The sequence below is a fragment of the Acinonyx jubatus genome, chromosome D3 (assembly GCF_027475565.1).
Source record: "Acinonyx jubatus isolate Ajub_Pintada_27869175 chromosome D3, VMU_Ajub_asm_v1.0, whole genome shotgun sequence".
In the NCBI taxonomy this organism is placed as follows: Eukaryota; Metazoa; Chordata; class Mammalia; order Carnivora; family Felidae; genus Acinonyx; species Acinonyx jubatus.
The window spans coordinates 39990143-40017019 of record NC_069392.1 but is presented as its reverse complement, the minus strand read 5'-3'; the positions used below and the strand labels follow the sequence as shown (position 1 = coordinate 40017019).

The 26877-nt window shown below is 38.4% G+C and overlaps 1 protein-coding gene and 1 pseudogene across 3 annotated transcripts in view; one reads left to right on the top strand and one right to left on the bottom strand.

Moving 5' to 3' along the window:
* Positions 1 to 277: 277 nt before the first annotated feature.
* Positions 278 to 1259, bottom strand: LOC106986071 (chromobox protein homolog 3-like; annotated as a pseudogene).
* Positions 1260 to 3760: 2501 nt separating this feature from the next.
* Positions 3761 to 26877, top strand: part of SMCHD1 (structural maintenance of chromosomes flexible hinge domain containing 1) — a 152799-nt gene continuing 129682 nt past the window's right edge. For 2 of the 3 annotated variants that reach the window (XM_027068601.2, XM_053206131.1), the window contains exons 1-5: positions 3761 to 4076; positions 12865 to 12940; positions 13802 to 13963; positions 18534 to 18616; positions 19254 to 19384. In XM_027068601.2, coding sequence (XP_026924402.1) covers positions 3900 to 4076; positions 12865 to 12940; positions 13802 to 13963; positions 18534 to 18616; positions 19254 to 19384 — 629 coding nt within the window. In that variant the 5' untranslated portion in view covers positions 3761 to 3899. Of the gene's footprint in view, positions 4077 to 12864; positions 12941 to 13801; positions 13964 to 18310; positions 18445 to 18533; positions 18617 to 19253; positions 19385 to 26877 lie in introns of those variants that run through there. The other variant, XM_053206132.1, reaches the window with a different exon arrangement.

Below are 26877 nucleotides of genomic sequence, written 5' to 3'. Positions count from 1 at the left end.
TTTCTTTAGAATGAAAATGGCTTAGTTGGTTAAACAATCAACTCTTGGTTTCGGCTCATGCCATGATCTCATGGCTCGTGGATTCAAGCACCATGTTTGGCTCCATGCTAATGGTGCAGAGCCTACTTGGGAATCTCTCTCCCTCTCTCTCTGCCCCACCCTGCTCTCTCTCTCTCTCAAAAAAAAATACTCATAAAAAAGACATATATATACATATATATATATACATATATATATATATACATATATATATATATATATATATATACATGAACAATTATTGAGCATCTTCTGGACAAGAATGCAGAGTTTGTCTCTTTTTTTAAAGAGCAATTACAATTTAAGGGCACTTCATGTTTGCCTCTTTTGCCAACACTATGTCTGTCTCATCTGCATCTTTCCATTTCATGAGAAAGATTAATTCTTTGTTGTTGTCTATGACACTAAGTATTTGTTTAGGACCAAGACCATTGGCAAAACATCTTGGTTAGTCAGCAACATCTCTTTTTTTCTTTTATTTGCTATCATCAGATTCACTGTCAGATAAAGATTTTCTTTGTCCTTTTTCTTTAATGGCTTTTTGAGAATTAAAAAAAGTTTGATTAACTATGGATGATCTAAATTTTCTTCAGGTTTTCAAGTATTGTCAGAATCTGTAAATCTCTTCCACTTAAAGAACTACTCCACCCTCCCATTCTCTACACATCGGTACCGTACTTTTTCCACCACCAAATCTTTAGGCTCTTCAACTCTTTTACTTCTTCCTTTTTAAATTTTATTTTATTTTTATTTTTATTTTAGAGAGAGAGAGAGAGCAGAAGGGGGGCAGAAGGGCAGAGAGAGAGAGAGAAAGAGAGAGAGAGAACTTAAGCAGGCCCCATTCTCAGTGCGGAGCCTGACGCAGGGCTCCCTCCCACATTCCTCGATCCTGGGATCATGACTAGAGCCAAATTCAAGAGTTGAATGCTTAACCAACTGAGCCAGCCAGGTGCCCCTCTTTTACTTCTTCCATTTGTTTCTTTTCCATTTTTAAAAAGTTTTTTATTTTGAAAGAGACAAAGACAGGGCTAGCAGAGTAGAGGCAGAGAGAATTTCAAATGGACTCTGCCCCAGTCAGCACAGAGCCTAATGCAGGGCTGAAACTCAGGAAGGTGAGATCATGACCTGAGCCAAAAACCAAGAGTTGGAGGCTTAACCGACTGAGCTACCCAGGCATCCCTCTTTCCCATTTTTTGCAATGTAGTGTTACTGGGGGCCATTTTTAGTTGTGGGCTTGAAGAGTTATACTATTCACTGCCTTCCAGCAGCTCCAGTCTGGGTCTATGGCATTTCAGATTATGGGGGCCATGTCCCGGAGGGTGGGCCCTGGAGAGCTATGCAAGAAGCTACTTAGTTTTTGGGGTAGATTGTTGTACAGCAATAGATAAATGGTAAAGGAACACTTATTTACAGTCTATATGGTAAGATGGCTAATGAAAATAAAAATTGAGTCAGTTGAAGAGAACTAGTTGTGATACTGGGTCATTACAAACTTTTTTCAAATTGAATAAAGAACAAACATCTTTTTTTGTTGAAAAAGCTATTTGGAGAGTTTCTCTGGAGAACAAGTTATGGAAATGGTTCTGAGGCTATTCAGGTTACCATACTGGCACATGAGACTGATTCACACTTGACCTCTGAAGAAGATACTATCAATACTTCCATCAATAGTTGCCCATAATATTATAGTACACTTCTCTGGCAGTTTTGTATTTCTCCTCTTGGCAATTATCTTCAAATCTCTTCTACAGACGTGAAAAGAGTTTCTGCTCATATCCACATATCTATACTGTACAGAGAAATGGGACTCCCCTGATGATGAACCGGCCCTAATCTCAATTTGATGAAAGAGTAACACAATTTGTTTTACCCATTAGCTAAGAATTTTATTCAATTTGTATTTTTCTCGAGATATTTATATCAAAGACTATTACATTATAGAAGGAAATAGTTCACATGAATTTGTGAAGTAAAACATGACATCAAAGAAATCCCATAGGAGTTAGAGGTTACTTTGGTCTGCCTTCTCCTACTTCTCCCTTCAAGAACATTAAGGGCATTTGGCCACAACTTGCCTCTTGCCAACTATATCTCCCACTATCTACTGCTCTATTCTCCCCACTTCCAGTCCTAATTATGTTCCCCAAACATACATGCCTTCACACTCTTGTTCGTACTATGTTCTACCTTTAATATCGTAAGTCTAGCCACTCCCCTCCCCCAAGATTCTGGAACAAGCAAATCTAAGCTTATAACATACACTAATGATAATAATCATCTATATAATTAACCATAAAGATCTTTCCAAACCTAGTAAAACGGAAAATATACTAAATAATTACCCGAAATTTTTGGAGAATTGAAAAATCCCAGTCTGCTACTTTGGGATTTGGGAATTTAAATGTCACTCTCAAGTACAAAATATTCACTAAACATTTTTAAGAATTGGAGAGTAGGGGCGCCTGGGTGGCTCTAAGTCCAACTTGGTCTTGGGTCATGATCTCACCGTTTGTGGGTTGGAGCCTGCAGGCTCTGTGCTGACAGCTCAGAGACTGGAGCCTGCTTCAGATTCTGTGTCTCCTTCTCTCTCTCAAAAATAAATTAAAAAAAAAAAAGAATTGGAGAATAAATGACTGAGTCCTCCCAACAATGACATTTTTATTTGTTGTTGAGTTAGGGCACTACGGGCGGTAAGCATGTTTAAAGAAAGGCAATAGACTTTTATGAAAGCAGACTATATGGTAAGCATTTTGCTAAAATTACGTAACTTAATCCTTTGGCATAGGTGTTCTCATTCACAATTTTTGGCAACAAGACCGCTGCGGTGAAGGTCTGGCCAGTTCAGTGGGAAGGTTTAAAATCACAGACATTTCAGGACCCTCAGAGGCCGCCTGAGGGAAGGCCACAGTGACGTCACAGAATCTCGGTTCGGACATTCTCAGGGACCAGCTTTGTCTCAGTGGCCCACACTGGAGCACACAAAGAACCACTAGCAAATGGGGTGGAAAAGGTGGCGTAGGTGCCTGGGCGTCTGTTTTCTCCGCGTGGGGACACACGTGCTCGCTACGTAGGAAATCCCACCCAGCGACGCCCGAGGCCCGCCAGCCCGACCTCTTCCAGCCTCCGCATTCAGGCGACCAGGGCGCAGAGGACGCAGCCCTGGCCCGGGCACCACCGCCGCAGCCCCGGGAGCTCGAGGCCAGGGAGAGTCGGTTGGGGTCACGCTGAGGCGGGAATGTACCAGGACATTCTCGGCCAGGAGAAAACAACCACAAGGAAGACCCCTGCCGCAGGTCTCCAAACTAGCTCTCCTTCTTGGGAAATGGGTCGCCCCCCAGAGCGCAGGCGCCCACAAGGAACAGCGCTTCCCTCCCAACTTCTGGAGGGCGAAAGGGGCGGGTCCAGGGAGGCGGACGCTGAAGCCCCGCCCCGCCCGCGCGGCCTGCCGGATTCGCCCCGCCTCCTGTGCGCTGCGAAAAGCCCTTCTTCCTCCTGCGCCACAGTCCGGGCGGCGGCCCTGGTCGTGGGTTGCACTGCGAAGCTCGCGTGGAAGGCGGCGGGCGCGGGTCCCGGCCATACGGAGAGCGCGCTGCGCGCCCCCTTCTCCCCGGGATCGACGGGCCGCGGAAGTGACGTGTGCAGGAGCAGGAGCTCGTTTGAATCGGTTCCCGGGTGATCCTCGCGCCCGGCGCTGCTCGGCCGCCGCCTCCGCCACTGAGGGAGGAGCTGCAGCGCGCCGGGCTAGAGGCCTCGCGCCGCCCCGGGGGCTGGAGCTAAAGGCGCCGAGCGGAGCCTGCACCTCGGCCCCGGGCCGGCCGCGGTAGAGGCCGGCGCTGCCGTTTTTTCTCCTTTCCCCCAATATGGCAGCGGCGGGCGGCGGCGGGCCCTCAGTGGGAACTGGAGAGGACGGCGGAGGCGACGGCTGCAGGACGGTGTACTTGTTTGACCGGCGGGAAAAGGAGTCCGAGCTCGGGGACCGGGTGCTGCAGGTCGAGGAGCGCTCGGACTACGCAAGGTTCCGCGCCTCTGTGTGTCAGGTACGCCAAGGGTCCGAGGAGGGATGCGCGGGTAGAGTTTGGGTTGGGAAGGTGACGAGACACTCAACTTGCTCACCAAGGGCAATAAACCTGTCACCTGGCCCTAGTTCTGCGGCCTTGGCTTCTCTCTGCCGGGTGCCCGCCATGCCCGTGGCCGGGCGGCTGGAAGCCTTGGGCTGGTCGGCCTGGGAGTGTAGAGCCAGCAACTCCGTGGGCCTCCCCCTGCCCTTTTACGGGGTTGGGGTCGGGGTGGCCCTCGCTGCCCGGGATTTCTTAACCTCGCGTTTAATTGGCCTTTGGCGACCTTAGTACTCTAAGCCCTTAGTACTCTAAACCCATCTTCCAGGAGGGAAAAGTCACTGTGTCTCTTTCGTGAGGAACTTTTTGTTTTAAAATAGAGAACAGAGTTGTAACCCGATGGCTCTGTTTTGACTTGCGATGGTTGGGAGTTCTGAAATTCCTGGAGTCGGTTTACCTCAGGTTCATTAAATGATCCAATAATTGCCCCCGTCGTCCTGTCAAGGAGGTTTGTGGGCCCGCCCTGGCAAGGTCCTTCTTTCCCTGGTGGAAGCACTTGTCCGAGTTAGCTTCGCAGGTGGAGCTGCCCTTCTGGTTTTCTGAACCGTAGCCCTTGAGAGTTTTAGAACTAACTCGAAAGGTGTCTGTGGGTAGCTGTGAAACATCAAAGAAGGGTGTGTGTGTGTACTGTATATATAGTGTGTGTATATATAGTGTATATGTGTGTGTGTGTGTGATGTGTATATGTGTGACTATATATATTTGTATATGTATCTCGACTGTGTTAGTTTGCTTTAAAAATTACTGATTGTGTAGGAAAAGCTACTTTAAACTGTCAAGTGTCTTCTAGATATGTGGCGGTGGTGGTGCCTGAGCTTTAAAGAAAGGATATAGCCCTGTGCTGCTTTAACCACATGAAGTTCTTTTTAAGCTACAAAGCTACTTAGCTTCCAAGGAAAGAGAACTTTGTGTTGAAGCATTGTTTTAATTTGGTGAGGCTGGTGATTTAGTACTGTTCTAGACACACAACTCTGTGTAGTTGCTGAAATAATTGAAATCAATATCTGTAGAATAAGAGCGACTTAAGAGCAAGGACTTTGGTTTGTTCACGGCTGTATTCCCAGTGTCTAGAACTGTGCCTGGCACATGGCAAATGCCAAAATTATAAACAGTGCATTCATTCCGTGCCTGGAAGTAGCAGATTCCCATGTATTTGAAAACCGAATGAATGCTCATCTTTTTTTGATGAATGTTTCCAAAACCATTCCACAAAAAGGGAACTCTTTATGTTCATTATTTTTATTAAGAATATCGGCACATTAAAGAAAATATGGAACAGGGGGGAGGAAAGGAAACCTTTACTATAACATTTATAAATACTGGTAGCACTTGGAGTTATTTTTTTGTATCCTTATCCGATTTAAAAAAAATTTTTTTTTTAACATTTATTTATTGAGAGAGAGCACGAGCGTGGGAGGGGCAGAGAGAGGGGGAGACACAGAATCCCAAGCAGGCTCCAGACTCTGAGCTGTCAGCACAGATCCCGAGGCAGTGCTCAAACTCAAACCTAGAGATCATGACCTGGGCAGAAGTTGGATGCTTAACCGACTGAGCCACCCAGATAACCCTACCCCGATTTTTTTTTTTTTATTGTTGTGACGCACGTTTGCATTCTATTTTTTCAGTTAATATTGTCAGCATTTTTCTATTTTAATGCAAGTCTTCATAATCAAAGTTTGAAATAGTTTGTTTCGTACCATTGTTTACATAACCAAATCCCTTCTTTTTGTCAACATTTATGTTACTTTCAATTTTAAGTAATTCCATGATAAGCATCTTTGAATACATCGTGTTTTATGTCTTTTTCTTTTGTTTAGAAACTTGAAAGTGAATTTTCTGTATCAAAGGTCAGGAATATTTTTAAAGCTCTTGATAGGTATTTTCAGATTTGTTTTCAATAACATTGAACTAATTCACTCCCTCTTTAGAAATAAATTCTCCCTTGTGAAAAGTGTCAGTAACTGTTATTTAGGGGAAGTATTATTACAGAAGTGATAACTCACTTTTAGAGATGGTGACTCACTGAAGTAGAACAGTACAGTCTTGAATTAGGATTCAAACCCAGAACCCATATTTTTTCTGTTATACCACTTTGCCTCAAATTAAGTTGTTATAGGGAATAGATATATTTACTCCATTCCTTCAGTATCTTAATTTGAAAACCAAACAAAATCTTTCTTTTGACTAATTCTTTCCTCCTCCTTCCCACTTTTTTCTGCTGGAAGAGACAAAGGTGAAATTTGATCAGAGGGAGAGGGAAGAACTAGTTAAGGAAAAAGAATGGAAGGCTAACTTTTTTTGCAGAATTTATTTATTTTTTTAAATTTTTAATGTTTGTTTATTTTGGGGGGGGAGGGGCAGAGAGGGAGGAAGATACAGAATCTGAACCGGTCTCCAGGCTCTGAGCTGTCAGCACACAACCCAATACGGGGCTCAAACTTGGGGACTGCGAGATCATGACCTGAGCCGAAGTCAGACACTTACTCGACTGAGCTACCCAGGTGCCCCGCAGAATTTATTTTTTAAAGCATCATTAGATTATGTAACCTAATCCCGTAACCTTGCCTCCATTACCTACATGAAGAACTGCATTAAATTACTGAATTAAGTCCAAGATTACACAGTTGATAAGCAGTGAAACGGGTTAAATCTAGGTCTCTTTGATTCTGAAGCTTGTATTTTTATTTAAAAAAACCTCCACAGTGTCCACGTTATTTACTACAGCCTTTATTTTCCTTGTTGGGGAGGAGGCAAAATAAGGCACTAAGTAAAAGTTTTTCATTAAAACTTGAACTAATAAGTGTTTGTAGTGCTAGAAAGTATTATGTATTCTAAACTGTTACTTGGGAAAAGTTCACTTTGTGGGAAAAGGGAGCAGTCAAGAGGAAAGAAGAAAGTTGAAAAAAAAAAAAAGGAAGGAATAGATTTGGAAGAATCCCTTACACTTGTGATATGCAGCTATGGACTTCACCTGAGCCCTTGTGGCCTTGCAGAATCATAGAAGATGATTCATTTGGCTAGCTCTTCAGAATATATCCAGACATTAAGTCCCAAGTATGCAAACCTTCCCCTCCATCTCCAATTTTGAGGAAATGTTTACTTTTTTCTTTGTGTGGTTCCACTATACGTTGTTACTCTACCATGGCACCTTACTCTACCATGATACTTAAAAAAATCTGTATGCTTGTTGAGGGCAGGAGCTTTACCACTAGTTAGTTTATAGCTGTTAAATGAATCACTCTCTTCCTTTTAAAAAAATTTGGTACATAGGGTACACATATTAAAAATTCTGGGGGGCTCCTGGGTGGCTCAGTTGGTTGAGTGACTTCTGCTCAGGTCATGATCTCGCGGTTCATGAGTTCAAGCCCCACGTCGCGGTCTGTGCTGACAGCTCAGAGCCTGGAGCCTGCTTTGGATTCTGTGTCTCCTTCTCTCTCTGCCCCTCCCCCACTTATGTTTTGTCTCTCTCTGTGTCTCAAAAATAAGTGTAAAAAATTTTTTTAGAAAAATTCTGAAGATGAGGGGTGCTTGCCTCATTTGGTGGAGCATGTGACTCTCGCTCTTGAGGTTGTGGGTTCGAGCCCCAAGTTGGGTGTAGAAATTACTTAAAATCTTAAAAAAAATTATTTTTCCAGAAGATTAAAAGAAGAAGCAAAAGTGGGTATAGGAAGGAATAATATAGTAACCTGAAGAGAGTTAATAAACTTGATAATATCTTCCACCATTGCTTAGCCTTGAAATCAGCTTTGAGTTTCTTAGAGGTCAAAACAAGGAAAGATAATTGATAGAAAAACTACAGTGTCTATAAAATAAAAACATTCCATTTGCTAGTGAAGCAAAGCTTTGATTTGAGAAATAATTTTCCTTAGATTCCTTTGGAATCCTCATAATACGGACAACGTCCTTAAAGAGAGGAAAGGCTGCTGCTTATTTCCTTTAATGCAAGGTAGGGTATGTGTTATTTAGGGTAATGCAAGCTGCTTTAACCAGTAACCACTCGGATTTTTTTAAGTTTTTTTTTTTTTTTTTTTTAAGTTATTTATTTTTGAGAGAGAGAAAGCATGGGTCAGGGAGCAGCAGGGAGAGGGAGAGAGAGAATCCCAAGCAGCCTCCACTCTGTCAGTATGGAGCCCGATGTGGGTCTTGATCTTTCGAACTGTGAGATCATGACTTGAGCCAAAGTTGGATACTTGACCACCTGAGCCACCCAGGCACTCCTCAAATTTTTTTCTTCTTTTTTTTTTTTTTCTTAGAAATTTCTCATTCACGTGCAGTATGGGTGTTACTGGTCTGTGGGTGATTCAGGGACGAAACCTGCACATTAGGTATAATGTCAAAGGACAAATTAAAGGCTAGTTTGCAGAGTTTCAGAACAATGCGTCGAAGTATGTAGTTTCTGACTTAATCTATGGATGAAATTTAAAGTATTTGAAGACTTTATGGACTGAATTTAGTTAGCCGTTAAGAAATATTTAAAATTGGCTTTTGAGGAAGGTTGGACAACAGGTAGCTTGAAGGTGACCTAAAGAGATGGAAGGCAGGTAATTTTTATTACCCATTAAAGGCAGATCTGTCTGCTTTACCAATTAACCCAGAAAACGATGGGATCAAAGTATTCTTTTAAAAATGAAAAAACCTAGGGGCGCCTGGATGGTTCAATCGGTTGAACGACCCACTTCGGCTCAGGTCATGACTTCAAGGTTTGTGAGTTTGAGCCCCGTGTCAGACTCTGTGCTGACAGCTCAGAGCCTGGAGCCTGCTTCTGATTCTGTGTCTCCCTCTCTCTCTGCCCCTCCCCCACTCGTTCTCTCTCTCTCTCTCTGTCTCAAATAAATAAACATTAAAAAAAAAAAACCTAATCAAGTCTCTTGCCCAAATAGAATGTTATTCTGCTTTCGTATAGGGAAAGGCAGAGTAAGTGTATCTGTATTCAAGGCCAGGTTAATACAAAACATGAAAGACTTTAGTTTATGTCTTGATAAGATAGGATTTAGACTAAAAATATGGAGAGAGAAGGATATGCCGTCTTGAATAAAAGCATAATGAATTATGTAAAAATGTAATTTATATTTGCCAAATATCAAAGATTTAAAAATATTGAGAAAAATTATGATTTCAAGAAATAATTCTCATATACAGAATTATAGGTAAGGAAGACAAAAGAAAGCTTAGTATCTTAGTTGAACAATAACAGATTAATGGAGAGAGTGTATGGAATTATTAGATATAATTCAGATGCACGTAAATCTTAAAAATTCAACTTGGCACATAGTTTTTCAGTAACTGTAAGAACAGACTTTATTCTGCAGGGTACGTAAGCACACATGATCTAGCAATTGGGCACTGTAGAAATAAAGTAGTACTGAACTAAAAAGTAAAGACTCATTACACAAAACTAATAAAGGTCTGTAAAGCCAGTTTTTATTTGTTAAACAAGTACAGTTTTATTCCCCATCAGTTTATGTCCATAGCTTCATTTCTGTAGGGTGGAATTCCATAGGATATGATTATCTTTAATTTTAGTAAAGTATACCAGATTGCTTTTTTTTTTTTTTTACAGTTTATTTAAGTAACCTCTGTATCTAACATAGGACTTGAACTCACGACCCCAAGAGCATCAGTCACATGCTCTTCGGACAGGGCCAGCCAGGCACCCCCAGATTGCTTTTCAATATAGTTGTATTGATTATCAGTCTTTTTTTTTTTTTCAACGTTTATTTATTTTTGAGACAGAGAGAGACAGAGCATGAACGGGGGAGGGGCAGAGAGAGAGGGAGACACAGAATCGGAAACAGGCTCCAGGCTCTGAGCCATCAGCCCAGAGCCTGATGCGGGGCTCAAAACTCACGGACTGCGAGATCGTGACCTGGCTGAAGTCAGACGCTCAACTGACTGCGCCACCCAGGCGCTCCAGTCTTTTTTTTTTAATAAATATTTATTTTTGAGAGAGCATGAGTGGGGGAGGGGCAGAAAGAGAAGGGGACGGAGGATCCAAAGTGGGCTCTGTGTTGACAGCAGTGAGCCCAGTGTGGGGCTTGAATCCACAAACCCTGAGATCATGACCTCAGCCATCGGGTGCCCAACCGATTGAGCCATTCAGGTGACCCTAATTATCATTTTATTAATAGTGTATAGGCCCAGTTTCCCTGTGTGGAGGCCTGTACTTTATATTATCAGGACTTAAAATTTTTGCCGACCTCATGGGAATAAGTTGTTTTAATTTATCTACTAGTGAGGATGAATGTATCTTCATATTTTCTAATTTTTTCCTTTATGGCTTGCACTTTTTGTATATTTTGAGAAATCCTTTCCTCTGTCTTCTCAAAATTATTCCTCTGTGTTCTCCTCTAAAATTTGGGTTAACATACAGCATCTTTAATTCTCTTGAAATTTCTTTTTGTGTATGTTAAGATGGGGATCTTATTTTACCTATTTTTATGCAGTTATCTAGTTTCAGTATCATTCATTGAAATTATTCTTTCCACACCAATTTATAATGTCACCTCCTATTTCCATGTATATATGTGTGGGTCTGTATCACGATCCACTGTTCTCTTCCACTGGTCTGTTATAGTATATTTTATGTTACACATTTCTCTTACGAAAAGCTTCAAACATAGAGATAATAGTATAATGAGCCCACATTAACTCATCATCCAGGTTCAACAGTTACCAAGTATTTTACCACACAAGTATCATTTTTGTCTTTTGTGGCATATTCCAGTTCTTGGTTCACTTTACTCCTAGCTTTTCACATGGATTTCTGTGATCACACCATCAAAATTAACATCTTAAAATATTGTCTGATAGCTTTGTTCATATACAGGTATCTCTGATTATTTCAAAATGTCTTTTTATAATTGGTTTTTTAAAATCAAGATTCCATCAGGGTCTTCATGTTGAATTTGTTTTTTTATATTATGAATTTAGAGCATTTCAGCACAACTGTCTTTCCCCAATCTCTCAGTTTTTCTTGACCTTTGCCTGTTGAAGAAATCAAGCAGGTTTTTCTTGAATAGTGCACATTATGGATTTGTGCTCCTTCATGGTGTAATTTAACTTGTTCTATCTCCATATGTCCTGTAAACAAGTTATTTTTAAAGGTTTATAAGCAAAATTTAGGTTCAACTTCTTTGAGGTATGGAGACAAAGAATACCTCATAGGTAGGTGGTGCTGGTACTTTATGTTACATTGTATCAAGAGGCATGTAATAAACGAATATTTCTCCCACTCTTAGCAGTGCTAAGATCATATTAGCATTCAGGTGGGATTCAGGTAGTTTCATCTGGATCCCTCCATAACAAAATTTGATCTGATAGTTCATCCATTAACGGTGATATTTTGATTGCCATTCCTCCTGTATTTATTAGCTGGAATTCTCTAACAACTTTGCCTCATCAATTAGAGCTCTTTGGTTACCCCTAAATACAGTTGGTACCGAAAAGGCAGGATAAATGCTGTGTTTTTTCCCTTAATTTCTTTTTAAGTTTATTTATTTTGAGAGAGAGTGCATGAGAGCACACAAGCGGGGAAGGGCAGAGAGAAGAAACAGAATCCCAAGCAGGCTCCATGCCATCAACACAGAGCCCTACAAGGGGCTGGAACTCAGGAGCTATGAGATCATGACCTGAGCTGAGATCTAGAGCACTCAACCAACTGTGCTACCCAGGCGCCCCTTTATTTTTTCCCTTTAGTTGTGTTTAGAATAAGGAGTTGGTGCTTTAACAAGTTTCAGTGGGAACCAATAAGGGTTTAGTATCGCTATTGAAGATTTGAGTATCATCAGTCCAGTTGTCTGTCCCATCCCGGTGGCAAAGTTGGTCTAAGATTAGTCCATCATTACTCAAAGCAGAAGTCAGTCTTTTCACTTAACTATACATTGTTGTATTGTTTAATTTTAGAAAGAGCATATGTCTTTTAATTGTAAAGATATGTAAAATTTTAATGGAAATGTTAACTCATTTTTCTTATTGTCATTTTTTGATCAGTTGTAAAATGTCTATTTTTTGTATGTTCATTGGTCATTCATTTTTATTTTTTCCTTTTGATCATGATTTTTTGTTCTTTTCTCTTTGTTGATCTTCATCTTGTTTCAGGAAGGCTTTTGGTTTCCTAAGGATGCTCTTTGTCTCCTGTTGGAATTCCCTCTCAGAATTAATAATTTGCCTTAATTTTTTAAAGTTACTCTTTTGGAAGGGGTTATAATAGATTAAAGAGATTCTTTAATACAGAAAATCCTGCATAGCATGGCTATTCTTACCTCTGTGTTATAAATATTAACTTCTCCTTTTTTCTAGTACTTTTCGTGTGTTTAAGTATTTAATCTATATGAGCATAAGTGTTAATGCTTTGCTTCAAATGAGTTTACTTATGTGTTGACATGAAATAGCATGCCTTTTGCCTAGGAGGCCCTGCTCATATTAAAACTCTTTTGAAATATTTCATCTAATCATCATGTTCCTAGGTGGCTTTATATGCCAGTAGAAGAAAAAACAACCTTGTTAAGCAAATAGGTAATTAATAGGTAGAGCTGTCCTTAATTATGCAAAGGAAAAATTTTTAAATATCAAGACTTACATTTCTTAGGTGAATACAGTAATTGTTACAGGGTTATGATATACTATCAATATTTTCATATTCTTATGAACTTGAATGATGTATTTATTTCCTTTGTGTAATAATTGATTTTATTCCTATTATTTTGGATAGACACTTGGCATTTCATCTGAAGAGAAATTTGTTATTACAACAACAAGTAGGAAAGAGATTACCTGTGATAATTTTGGTAAGCAGTGTTTAATTGATGCTTTTATATTTAGTATATTCTAGTATATTATAGGGCAGTAACTATTTTGTTACACAGATAAACATCTAAAATTATTGATAATTTTGGTTACTTTCGTGGAGTGGAGGGGGAAACTGATTATATGTGCACAATTTGTGTAGAGGTCATATTTTTCAAACAAGATTATAGAAAAATAGTTTCATTTACGGCTGCAGAAGATGAGATGTTGTGTGATACTTGGCCACATTTCTTTTACATGGGCCCTCAAGAAGTTAATTCTCACCAACTTAGATTCTTCCACTATCTTTTTTTTTTTTTTTAATTTTTTTAATGTTTGTTTATTTTTGAGAGAGAGGCAGAGTGTGAGTGGGGAAGGGGCAAAGAGAGGGAGACACAGAATCCAAAGCAGGCTCCAGGCTCTGTACTGTCAGCACAGAGCCAGATGCAGGGCTCGAACTCACGAACCGTGAGATCATGACCTGAGCTGAAGTCGGACGCTTAACTGACTGAGCCACCCACGTGTCCCCCACTATCTTTTTTTTTTTTTTTTATCCAATTAGATTCCAGGACCTGCCAGTTTTCGTGCTTGATTCCTTTTGAATTTAGTTCTTTGTCTGATTTCCTGTGATAGTTTAACTTATTAAGAATTGAGTGTTTTAGATGAGTGGAAATATTTGGGCCAATTCCACTGTACTATCCTTAATAAAACACAACTGAATTTATAGATAGATCCATTGTGTGAGGGTTTGTCTGTACCATCTCTAAAGATATCTTGTAGATATAATTTGCATATTCAGAATTATAAATTCATTGTGTTTCTGATACTAGTGTAGCACTTAAGTTATTACTTCTTAATTACAGATGACACTGTTAAAGATGGAGTCACTCTATACCTGCTACAGTCAGTCAATCAGTTACTACTTACAGCTACAAAAGAACGAATTGACTTCCTACCTCACTATGACACACTGGTTAAAAGTGGCATGTATGAATATTACGCAAGTGAAGGACAAAATCCTTTGCGTAAGTATTACATCCGTACTAATTTTGACAAACTATTACTATACTTTATCCCTTGACCACATGTTGCATTCCTTCACTTTTTAAAAATTCTGTTTCTACTTTATTAGAAGATATGACTGGTCATTGTGAACTTCCTTGCTTCAACCTCTTCATCACAATGTTTCTTTTTCTATCTAAGTCTTCTTCAGAGTAAAGATACCTCTCTTTTAAAACTAATCTAGTTAGTATTATAATTTCTTCCACTTTAACGTATAAGAAATATTGTACCTACATATCTTTCCAGCTCTTGTATACTCTGATTTATTCTTCCTGGCTTCCTGTAGACCTCTCCTAATTGAGAAAAATTTTTTTTTATGTTACAAATTTGTATACCTGAACTGCACAAGTAAGTGGTTTTTGGTCTGGTCTCCATTTCTTGTTTCTTTCTACCATTACTTCTCACCACTTTTTATCCTACCTTTGGATTGTTTGCTAATGACCTTTATATAAATCAGTTGATTTAGAGAGTCTTTTCTGTCTGGATCCTGCCAATGTGTTCAGTAGTACTTAGATATTCATTATAAACTTATTAAAAATATTTTTCTCATTGTATGCATTATAGTTTGTAGGAAATTAGAATACATAGATAAGTAAAAAGAACATAGAGAACATCATATCTCTACCACACAGATATAACTACCACTTACACTTTGGTGTTTATCATTTCAGACCCTTTCATAACTTTTTTAGTGGTTTTATATGGTGCATACTTCTTTAATCTACTTTTTTGTTTAAAATAAAATGAATATGTTTAATATATATGTCAGTGTATATTTGTTTTTAGTGTTTATACATTATTTACATAAATTTCTTTGAACAGTGTTCTACTGTTAGACATTTAGGTTGTTTTTAGTCTTTTTTATGTTACACATGACTGAATATTCTTTTGTCTAAATCTTTGTACACATCCTCACCTGAAGTACTGGTATTACTACTGTCAGCTGCAGTGGCAGGCTCTGTGCCAAATGCTTTATGAACATTATCTCATTTAATCCTTAATCCCATGTAGTAGCTAATGTTAGGTAATGACCCTACTTTGCAGAAGAAACTGAGGCTAAGAGATTTTAGGTAGTTTGACAAAGGCCACCCTACTAGTAAGTGTTGGAGCCAGGATTTGAACCCTAGCAGAGGAAGAACTACTGAACTTGAACTCCTAACCGTTATATTTATTACCTCTGATGTTCATTCTATACAAGAAAGCTACCGTCTTATTTCTCCCATCTTAAAAACATCATACTTACTTACACCAGCTACTGCCCAGTTTTTGTTCCAGTTTACAGCAAAACTCCTTAAAAGAGTTGACTGTATTTACTGTCAGTAGTGTCGCTCCTCTTCCCATTCTCTCCTTTTCACTCTCTTGTATTTTTTTTTTTAAAGAGAGTGCGAGCCAGGGGAGAGTGGTAGAGAGTATCTTAAACAGGCTCCATGCTCAGTGAGGAGCCCAACAGGGAGTTTGATCCCACAACCCTGGGGCCATGGCCTGAGCTGAAATCAGGAGTTATATGCTCAACTGACTGAGCCACCCAGTTGCCCCTGTACTTACACTTTTAAAGTCTCCAGTGACTAAATCCAATGATCAGTTTTCAGTTCCCATTTTACTCAAGGCATTGACAGTTTATCACTTCTTCCTCCTTGATAAAATAATCTTCACTTAACTTTTGAGAAACCATACTCTATTTTGTTTCTACCTCACTGTCTTCTCTGTAGTCTTCTCTCTCCATCTTCTTTTTTCTTCTTTTTCTTTTTTTCTTTAGTTGAGATATAATTGACCTCCCTCCTCAACCTTCTTAATCTTGAAGTGCCTCAGGGCTTAGTTCCTTGGTTCCTTATCTTATTTAGTCATCCTATCCAATGTCATTGTTCTAAATACCATCTTTATGGCAGTGACTCCTAAATGGAGGTGATAGAAATGGTAGTTTTTAGTTAAATATTGATAATAATGTCAGACTTCTCTCCTGAATCCCAGTTTTGTCTGTGCAGCTGCCCATGTGTTATCTCCACTAGAAAACCTAAGATGGGAGCCCTGATCTGATCAATGAATCCTAACTACACATAATTTTCCCATCCAAATTGATTATCGCTGTTTTTTTAGTTGCTTAGGCCAAAAATCAAATTGATCTTTCATTCAGTCTGTCAGAAAGTTCTGTTGGCGCTATCCTCAGTGTGTATCTAGAAATGACAGTTTCTGTTTCTTTAAACCTGATCTCGAGGAATCATCACCTAGATTATATAGTGAACTCTTAATTCATTTCTGCCTTTTCATGCCTGTCCATGTAAGGTTTGAGAAGTCAGATTGTGTTACTCTTCTGCTGAAAACACTGATGGTTCCCCATTTCACTGAGAATAAAAGCCGAAGTCTTTTTAATCATCTATATGGCCTTTGTAGCTCTGCTTTGTGAGTTCTCTGCCTTTGTCTCAACTCTTCTTTTTGCTTGTTCATTTTACCCCAGTTCCAGCTCTATACTTAGCTTAGGGCCTTCTGCCTGTAATACTCTTTGTCCAGATAGGCCCTGTCTCATTGCCTCACCTCTTTGAAGTTTTGTTTATTACCTTCTTAACAAAAATTAACCTGCTTAAGATTGCAACTGTATTTCCTTTGTGCCTTTACTGTTAGTCTCTTTGCTCTTTCTTTTCTCCATCACGTATACAACTTTCTAACATGATTATGATTATATTACATTTTCCATCTCTGTCATCATTTTCCATCTTTTTAAAAAAAAATTTTAATGTTTGTTTATTTTTGAGACAGAGAGGGTGAGCAGGGGAGGGGCAGAGAGACAGGAAGACAGAATCCAAAACAGGCTTCAGGCTCTGAGGTGTCAGCACAGAGCCTAATGTGGGGCTTGAATTCACCAGGAGTGAGATCATGACCTGAGCTGAAGTCAGATGCTTAACCAACTGAGCCACTCAGGCGCCCTGATTCTTCCGTCTTTTAATTAGAATGTTAACTCCACAAGATTAGGACTCTTGTCTGTTTTGTTCTATCCCTAGAATAATGGCTGAAAATACTAAGTGTTTAAATACTTGCATATTGAATGAACTTGTAATTCTTTCTCTGGAGATAGATTTCTAAATATGTAATTATAGAGTGAATAGGTAGTTCATTTTCAAGATTTGATATAAATTTAATTGCCTTCCAGATTAGTTGTGCTAGTCATCATTCCTGCTGTCATATGAAAAAGAAAGTCTCCCTGTTTAAGTTCTTGCTTTGATTACTGTGACTTTACATTCCTAGGTCTTTCCCTCCTTTTGTTTCATTGGCCTTTGGTGGTGCTTCTTACTATCCTTGACCATATAGTGGATATTTCTTCAAGTCATGCTGCTCTTTGTTTATACTTTTCTCTTAAGTGATCCAAGCCTTAACTGTTCTGTCAGTGAAGCAAAAATCCTTACCTCTGGCTGTTTTTATTCTCTCAAGTATCTGTTCTAGCTCCCTATGGGCCACCTCTACTCATTGAGTTTGATGTAGTAGTGGTGGGGCATTGCAGCTAAAACGGAATGATTGTTTTCCTTCCCCTCTAAATTTTTCCTTACTGGTAAATATGACCACTTATCAAGTCTTCTAGAGCAAAGACTCAAAACCATCTTGAATTTTTTTCCTTTGTTCATTCATATTTCTGCAGATACCAAATTCTTCCCTCCAAATTTCTCTTCTTTCTTTTCCTCCCATTTCTTACAATGTTCCTCCTCCATTTTCTAGACATTACCATTGGCCAGATCCTTATATGTAATCTGATTTGTGGTAACTTCTTTGTAGTTTATAAACATAGCCATTCTGTAAGTGTTTAGACTTTGGAATGCTTGCTGGGGTGCTACTCTGTGGATTAATTTATAGTGTTGGGTTATGCTTCAGGGAAAGTAAGAGACATAAATTTGGTATGTTGCCCTTTTTAATTAAGGAAATAAAAGTGGAAAATAGTTTTAGTAGTGACCTTGAAGAAAAGAGAATATTAGGTGATAATAGTGAGCCATTAAGAAGTTGAATATCAGCTTGGTTGTTGTAGGAAATAATTAGCAGTTCTCTGTTAAACAGACACGTTTTGCCATTTGACAAGTTGCTGTTAGTTACAAGATTTCCATATCTAAATTAGTTCTTAATAGACACTTTTATAGTTGCTTTAGATTTGCCCCTTCATCTTTAAATGTGTTTACTTTTGACTTGTGCATGATGTATTACATACCACGAACTAGTATTTGATTTTATGGTTATGGTCTTCTGTTTGTCTTCTATGTCTGTATGTCTGTCTTTAGATTATAAACTCCTTGAAGCCAGGAATCATGGCTGGCTGACTCATGCCGTTTAGTGCCTTACAAGTACTGGGTGATGACTGCTTTTTTATGCGGTGGTGATTGGTGATGATGCCTTTATTATGTATTATATCATTAGGATCAGGATAATACTTTAATTCTAGCTCTTTGGAAAATAAAAGTGATGGCTTAAGGTACTTCAGAGTTTCTTTTACTTTGTACTTTTAAATGAAGTATTTGGGAGGGAAAAGTTAAGCAGTGATGTCTTCTCATTCTCTTCCAGCATTTGCTCTTGCCGAATTAATTGACAATTCATTGTCTGCTACTTCTCGAAACACTGGTATTAGAAGAATACAGATCAAATTGGTAAGAAAATAATACTATAAAGAAATTTTACTTTTCCTTTTATAGAAGTACCGTAAGTTCATTGTAGAAAAATTAGAAAATAAGGTCAAAAACTAAAAGTAGAAATAATTATTTGATGTCTCTTCATTGTTAAAATTTTTTATGTGCCCTTTTTTCTGTGCATATATGTGTATATATATATGTGTGATCATAGCTTACATTTTGTTTTTTGTGATTTTCTACTTTCCCTTGAGAGTACGTTGTAGACATTTGTCATATGAATATTCTGCAGTATAATGTTGTTATAGTTTCATTTATTGGTTATATGATAAATTATATAATCTACTGTTGTTGAACATTTAGATTTTTTTCTGTATTTTTGCCATTGTGAGGAATGCTGGCATGATTGATAGGTCTTTGTACATGTATCTAGTTCCTTAAGCTAAATTCTGAGGTATGGAATTTCTGGATTAAAGGACATGAAGAATTCTAAGGCCTTTGATTTATATAGCTAAAGTACCTTTTAGAAAGTTGTAATACATTTACACTTCCACCAGCAATGTGTGAGTGAGCCCATTGAATTACTTCTTTAATGTTTAACTTTTTATATTTTTAATATTGATTTGACTTTTCCTGTCTTTGTGAACTTATTTCATAGCTTTTTGATGAAACACAAGGAAAACCTGCCGTTGCAGTAATAGATAATGGAAGAGGAATGACCTCTAAACAGCTTAACAACTGGGCCGTGTATAGGTTGTCAAAATTTACAAGGCAAGGTGACTTTGAAAGGTTAGAAAACCTTACTCACTTTTTTGATGGGGAGCTGGGAATTTTAATAAGGATGGGAACTCTAATATGTCTTTAGTTAAATGTGGTACATTGGAGGTTTTGACATTATCAGCATATATATTGTCAGCATATATACTTAGATTTTTATATTATTGAGTTTTTATTATCAGTACTTAGAAATAGTCAAAATTACATAATATTTTGCCCTTCCACTGAAGAAATATTTTTGCATTTCCTAAGATACGTAGAAGCTACTATGATATATTAAGTACTTTGGACCTTTCACCCTTTCCTTACTAAAGTTTGATGAGAGCTTTGTGGTCTCTAGAGCAGTAGGATGGTTTTAAACTAGGCTTTAGAAATCACCCGATGTGACTTACAGAGTGTCTAATGAACCACGTTTAGTTCTGTTGAGTTCACCATTGTTCTACTTGACAGGTCTCTGCTTAATAAAACATTCACAGCTGTTAGTGAATAGTGTCTAGTCAAGAGTTTTGTATCAGAATATGCTTATAGAAAATATCCTGAATGAGAATGGTATAGGGGAAACAAAATATACTAGAAGTTGTCAGGGTTATAAAGATTTAGGTCTTTGGGATATTAGCTGAATTCTAGTAAGAACTGTGACCCACAAGTCTTTTGGTATTTTCAGCTATGTTGTGTACTTCAGGTAGCACACTTGGGAAGAATCTGTTGTTGTTGTTAATATTATTTTTAAGTAATGTTTGTGTCTTATTTTTTTCTTTTTGTCATGTCAAGGAGAATCAGTCAAATTTAGGGATTAATCTTAACATTGTTAAAAATTAATATAGTTCGCATATTTGCCTTCTTGTTTCTGAAATTTCAGCACCCACGGAATTTTTATCAAATTTGTACACACTTACAGTGTCATGGTTAGAGGCCATATAGTGAAGAAAGTCTCAGAAATCATTTGGCTTGATTTGAATCTAGCCTTAATAGTTGCATGACATTGGTCAAGGTATTTTACTTCTTTGGGTTTCAGTTTACATATGTGTAAAATGTGGATAATACCTCATGAGGTTTTGTGAAAACCAAGTGAGTTAGTACACTGTAAAATCCTTAGAATAGAGCTTGGTTTATGGTAAGCAATGAGTAAATACAAGCTCTGTAAGCTATCATTTTAGTTACTACTTTCTCACTATTACCCTCAGACTTTTCTACAACCATTCTTTTTCATTATATTCATGAGTACATGTCATTTCAAGGATTTATAAAGTATCCACAGAGAAGGCAAAGACCATGGTCTTATATAATGTAAGGATAGAATTTAGCATGCGATAGAAATATTAGGTATAAGGGAAAGGAGGACAAATAGTAGATTGGGCAAAAAAGGTAGAAAAATGTCATTTAAATCAAATGGAAGAGTAGAAACTATAGTGTTAGATTAAATTTTACCTGGATTCATGGAACATGGATGGACTCTCATTTTTCTCTAGGTCTTAGCACAATGTAAACTTTTAAACTTAAGTCAAACGTTAGGGAAATTTAAAATTTTTAACAGTCATTTATTTATTTTGAGAGAGTGCAAGTAGTGGAGAGGGAGAGAGAGAATCCCAGGCAGCCTTCATGCTCAGCGTGGAGCCTGACATGGTGCTCGATCTCACAAGTCATGAGATCATGACCTGAGCTGAAATCAGGAGCCGGACACGCTCAACCAACTGAGCCACCCAGGCACCCCAAGACATTTTATTTTTTGGTAGAAAGCTAACTGTTGCTGGTTTTGGTCCTAGCATTTTAGGTATCACTAAACAATCAGTTGTTGTAGCTACTATATACTCATAGTCTTTGAGTCTAATATCGGTCCCTTGACCCACCCACTCTGATTTTTGTTAACATCAGATGTTAACAAAGCTTATTCCCCTAGCTTCTACTCTTGTAGAAGAAGATTATCAGTTGCTTTACTATTTCCAGTTTAGTTTTTACTGGCTACAAGAGTGGATGTCATAGGACACAGGCTATGGAAGACAAGGAAGGACAGCCTAAAATATAAAACAACTGACTCTCTTGGCCTGTAGGTTATGTTGTAGAGAGAAAAACAGAAGTAAAACACACAAAAAATTTATAAGCATTCCAGTCATGGATTATTGCTGTTAAGAAAATATTGGTGGGGAGAGAGGCGCCTGGGTGGCTCAGTCCGTTAAGCATCCAACTCTTGACTTCAGCTCAGGTCACGATCTCACGGTTCGTGGGATAGAATGCCTCATTGGGCTCCAGGCTGAGCATAGAACCTGCTTGGGATTCTCTCTCTCATTCTCTCTCTGTTTCTCCCTCGTTCACTCTTGCTCTCTGTCAAAATAAATGAATAAACATTAAAAAAAAAATCAGGGGCACCTGGGTGGCTCAGTCGGTTAAGCGGCCGACTTCGGCTCAGGTCATGATTTCATGGTCCGTGAGTTTGAGCCCTGCGTCGGGCTCTGTGCTGTCAGCTCAGAGCCTGGAGCCTATTTCAGATTCTGTGTCTCCCTCTCTCTGACCCTCCCCCATTCATGCTCTGTCTCTGTCTCAAAAATAAACGTTAAAAAAAAAAAAAAAATCAGGTGATGTGTTAGAGCCTGATGGGCATCTCTTACGTTAAAATCATTAGATAAGAGGGCCTCTTTGAGATTACATTGGTTGAGGCTTGAATGATTAAAAGAAAATAGCCAAGTGAAGATCTGGGGGAAGAATATTCCAAGTAGAAAGAATACCAGCAAAGACAAAGACCTTGAAAGTATTATCAGCTTGTTTTGATTGGGACAGAGCAAGGAGACAAGTGTGGTTAGACCACAGTATATGGAGGGGAGAATAGAGGGAGATGAGGTGAGAGTTGTTACTTGCCAAAATTCTTTATAACTCCTGCTCAACCTTGGTACTCCTCTTCCACCCACCCTTTTTATTTTGAAAAAGTTAAAGCTAACAGGTTGAAAAAGCAGTATTAGCATGCACGTATCTTTCACCTAGATTTATTTGCTAAATAACACTTTGTCACATTTGTTATCTTCTGTCTATATGCATACTCACATTCCCTTCCTAAATCGTTTTAAAAATTAGATTCTTTATGAAATTTCACTACTAAATACTGCAGCAAGTATCTCTTTCACAGGGATACTCTAATAATGATAATACCATTATCACACCCAAGAAATTTATCATTGATTCAAAATATATAATGTTCATATTCAAGTTTTTCCCCTTTGTTATGTCTCTATGTTCTCCTTTACAATAATTTGTCACATATATGTCTTTAACAATACTAGTTTTTTGTGGAGTTCAGACTAGTTGTAGAAAGGTTCAAAACCTGGATCTGAGTGTTTCTTCAGCACTATTCTTTTCCTCAGCAGTTTATGAACATTGTCATACAGAAAAGTTGAAATTCTACAGTGATAACCCAGATATTCATACCTACATTCTTTTTTTTTTTTTTAAATATAATTTATTGTCAAATTGGCTTCCATACAACACCCAGTGCTTATCCCAACAAATGTCCTCCTCAGTGCCCGTCTCATACCTATTTTCTACCATTGATTGTTGCTTTCCCACTAGTCTATCCTACTGATCTTCAGTTCAGGTTTTAAAATTTAATTCAAAATAAATTACAGATATCTGTAAACTTTTTCCTAATGCTTAAAGCATTGATACCATTACTAGATTCCGTTTCTTTTGAGGTAAAATTTATATGCAGTGAAATGCTCACATCTGTCTTAAGCTTTTCATTGGATTTCTTTTTTTTTTATGGTTCTATAATTTACATACCATAAAATTCACCATATTAAAGTGTACAATTTAGTAGTTTTGAATATAGTCACAAAGTTGTGCATCATCACCACTAATTCCAGAACGTTTTCATCACTCCAAAAGAAAAGAAACCTTTACTCATGGTAGTCACTTGTGTGTCCCCTCACCATCTCCCTCACTCTTAGCAATCGTTAATGTGCTTTCAGTAGTTGTTAGTCTAATTTTAGTTGTTTTTGTAGGGATTACAATTAATATCTTACAATCCAGTTTGGATTAATAGCAATTTACTGTCTGGAATATACAAAGAATTTGCTTCTATATGGCTGTATTCTCCTTCTCCTTTGTGTTGTTATTTTTATATAAGTGACATCTTTATACATCATAATTGCATCAACATAGTTTTATAGTTACTGCTTTATGCAGTTATCTTTTAAATCAGAAGGGGGAAAAAATCAGAAAGGATGTAAAAAGCATCATCTTTAGTAACTATTTTGGGCAGATCTACTAGCAACAAATTCCCTCAGTTTTTGTTTATCTGGGACTGTCTTAACCTTCCTTTATTTTTGAAAGTTGAGTTTTTTTCTTTTAATGCTTTGAACATGTTCACCTACTGCCTTTGGTTCCATAGTTTCTGATGAAGAATCAGCTGTTAATCTTATTGCATATCCCTTGTGTGTGACTAATCTCTTCTGTTTGCTTTCAAGATTTTTTTTTTTTTTTCTGGCTTTTAATAGTTGATACTGATGTGTCTAGGTTTGGGTCTTTTGAGTTCCTTCTACTTGGTGTTTGAACTTCTTAGATTTGTAGATTAATGTTTTTCATCACATTTGTGGAAGTATTTGGCCATTATTTCTTCAAATCTTTCTTCTCTGTGGCACTTATTATCCATATATTGATATGCTTGATGGTGTCCTATAGGTTTCTGAGATTGTGTTCATTTTTCTTTATTCTTTTTTCCTTTTGTTCCTCAGACTAAGTAATCTCAGTCGACCTGCCTTTAAGTTCACTGATTCTTTGTTCTGCCAACTCAGATCTGCTAGTGAGCCACTTAACTGAATTTTTTTAAATTGCAGAACTTTTATTTGGTTCTTTTTAAAAAAATAATTTCTGCCTCTGTTGTTGTTTATTTGGTGAAACACTGTGCTCATACTTCACTATTTACTTCATGATTTCTGTTCATGTAATGCACTTTAAAATAGCTGATTTAAGGGCTCCTGGGTGGCTCAGTTGGTTAAGCATCCTACTCTTGGTTTTGGCTCAGGTCATGGTCTCATGGTTCGTGAGATCAAGCCCCACATCCGGTTCTTTGCTGACAACGTGGAGCCTGCTTGGGGTTCTCTTTCTCCCTTTCTGCCCTGCCCCTCAAAATAAATAAGTATTTAAAAAATAAAATAACTGATTTAAATCTTTGTCTAGTAAGTCTAGTGTCTGGGCTTTCTCTGAGACAGTTTCTTCTTACTGCTGTTTTTCCTGTGTGTGGACTATAATTTGGCATGGCTTATAATTTTTTTCTTTTTTTAAAACTATTTTTAATGTTTATCATTTTTGAGCGAGAGAGAGAGAGAGAGTGTGTGTGTGTGTGTGTGTGTGTGTGTGTGTGTGTCTGTCTGTGTCTGTCTGTAGAGGACGAAGAGAGAGAGGGGGAGGCACAGAATCCAAAGCAGGTTCCAGGCTCTGAGCTGTCAACACAGAGCCCAATGCGGGGCTCGAACTCAGGAACTGTGAGATCACGATCTGAACCAAAGTTGGCCACCCAACCTACTGAGCCACCCAGGCGCCCCAGTTTACAATTTTTTGTTGAGAATAAGACATTTTAAATAATATAGTGTTGCAACTCTGGAAATTAGATTGATTCTTCTCCCCACGGCTTGTTTGTTGCTTCTGGTTTTTTTGTTATTTTTATAGTTTCCCCTCTAAACTAATTCTGTAAAGTCTGTATTCTTTATCTTGTGTTGCTAGCTAGTGATTGGACATTTCCCTAAATGTCTGGAACCATTAAGTCTTCCAAGCTTTTACCAGTGCATTCTGTTTGCATATTGGAGTATGTCTTTAATGCTCTGGTAGGAAGTTTAAAACTCTGCCTTTGTTTTTACTTCTTGCTTGCACAGCACCTCAAAGTCAGCCAGAAATGAAAGCTTAGGGCTTTCTTGAGCATGTGGCTAGCCCTGGATATGAGTATGCCCTTCTTCTCTATTCTCATGAATATGTTGCAGCTTTTAAAACCCACTATGGACCTCTCATTCTCCAGCTTTTCTTTGTCAGTTTTTGGCCAGGTTCTTATTTCCTCCCAGTTGTTTTCATTGCGTTCCTCAGCTGTGATCATAAATAATTACCATTGATAAGTTTTTGACAAATGACTGAGGGAAAAGTGGTTCACAGTGAGCAGGTTCTGAGTTGGGTCAAATAAAGGCAAACCCTACGAGTGGAGGTTCCTTGGGAACTGTCAGACAAATCTAATAATGGCAGTTCTATGGGAAAGGGGCTTTAGGGGAACTCCAAACTTGCTCCAGTGACTCCTGGGTAGCTGGTTTTCACTGTGATTGTAAGGCTATCAGTTTTCAAGGCTTCTGTGGAGCTGGTGAGGCGGGAAGTGGGATAGGGCATGTTAAAACATCACAGAGCTCACTGTTCTGAGATTCAACTCTGTGTCTTGAATAAACACTCCTTGGATTGTTCAAGCCTTTGGTTAATACTTATTCTGAAAATGTTGATTTTTGACAATGTTTGCAGATGTTCTCGTTGCTTTTATCAATGAGTGAGTTTTCATAGGTCCTTACTCTACCATTATGGAAGTGCTCACTCTGTTAACTGACTTTTGACAAATGCATTCACCTGTGTAATTCAAACCTCTAATAACATGTAGAACATTACATGAACCTAGAAAATTGGCTCATCACTCAGGCATTATTATAATCATTGCCTTAGAAGTTAAATTCGGGGTGCCTAGGTGACTCCGTTGGTCGAGTGTCGACTTCAGCTCAGGTCATGATCTCGCAGTTTGTGAGTTTGAGCCCTGCATCATGCTCTGTGCCGACAGCTCAGAGCCTGGAGCCTGCTTCAGATTCTGTGTTTTCTTCTCTCCCTGCCCCTCCCCTGCTCATGCTCTTTCTCTCAAAAATAAACAAACGTTTAAAAAAAAAAAAAGTTAGAGGGGTGCTTGCATGGCTCAGTTGGTTAAGCACCTGACTTTGGCTCAGGTCATGATCTCACGGTTCTTGAGTTCAAGCCTCTCACAGGACTATCAGTGCAGAGCCCACTTTGGATTCTCTGTCTTTGTCTCTCTCTGCCCTGCTCCTGCTGGTGCTCCATCTCTCTCTGCCCCTCCCCTGCTAGTGCATATGCTCTCTCTCATAAAAAACATTAAAAAAAATTTTTTTTAAAAGAAGTTCAATTAGATACCTAGAACATAATTGCTGTGTGGTCATAATCCAGATGTGTGTTGAATCAGTGCTACCTCCTGCTCAGCCACTGAAAGGTCCTCAACTTAGGTAGCCTTTTTTTTTTTTTATAAAAATAGTATGCCACATAGCTTATTTCCCATGCCATTTTTTTTTAGGTTGTAGAAGTGGACCCTGAACAGGATTTTCCCTAATTTTGCTAAAGAAAAAGTTCGTCTTCAGTACTTTTCTGCAAATTTAGATGAACTTTTACTTTCTGATATTTGTGTTACTTGAATTCAGAGAATGATTATGTAACATTTAGGCGTCCTACTTTAATTGGGTTAGTTTCATTGTGTTGCATAGATTTATTCCAGAAAC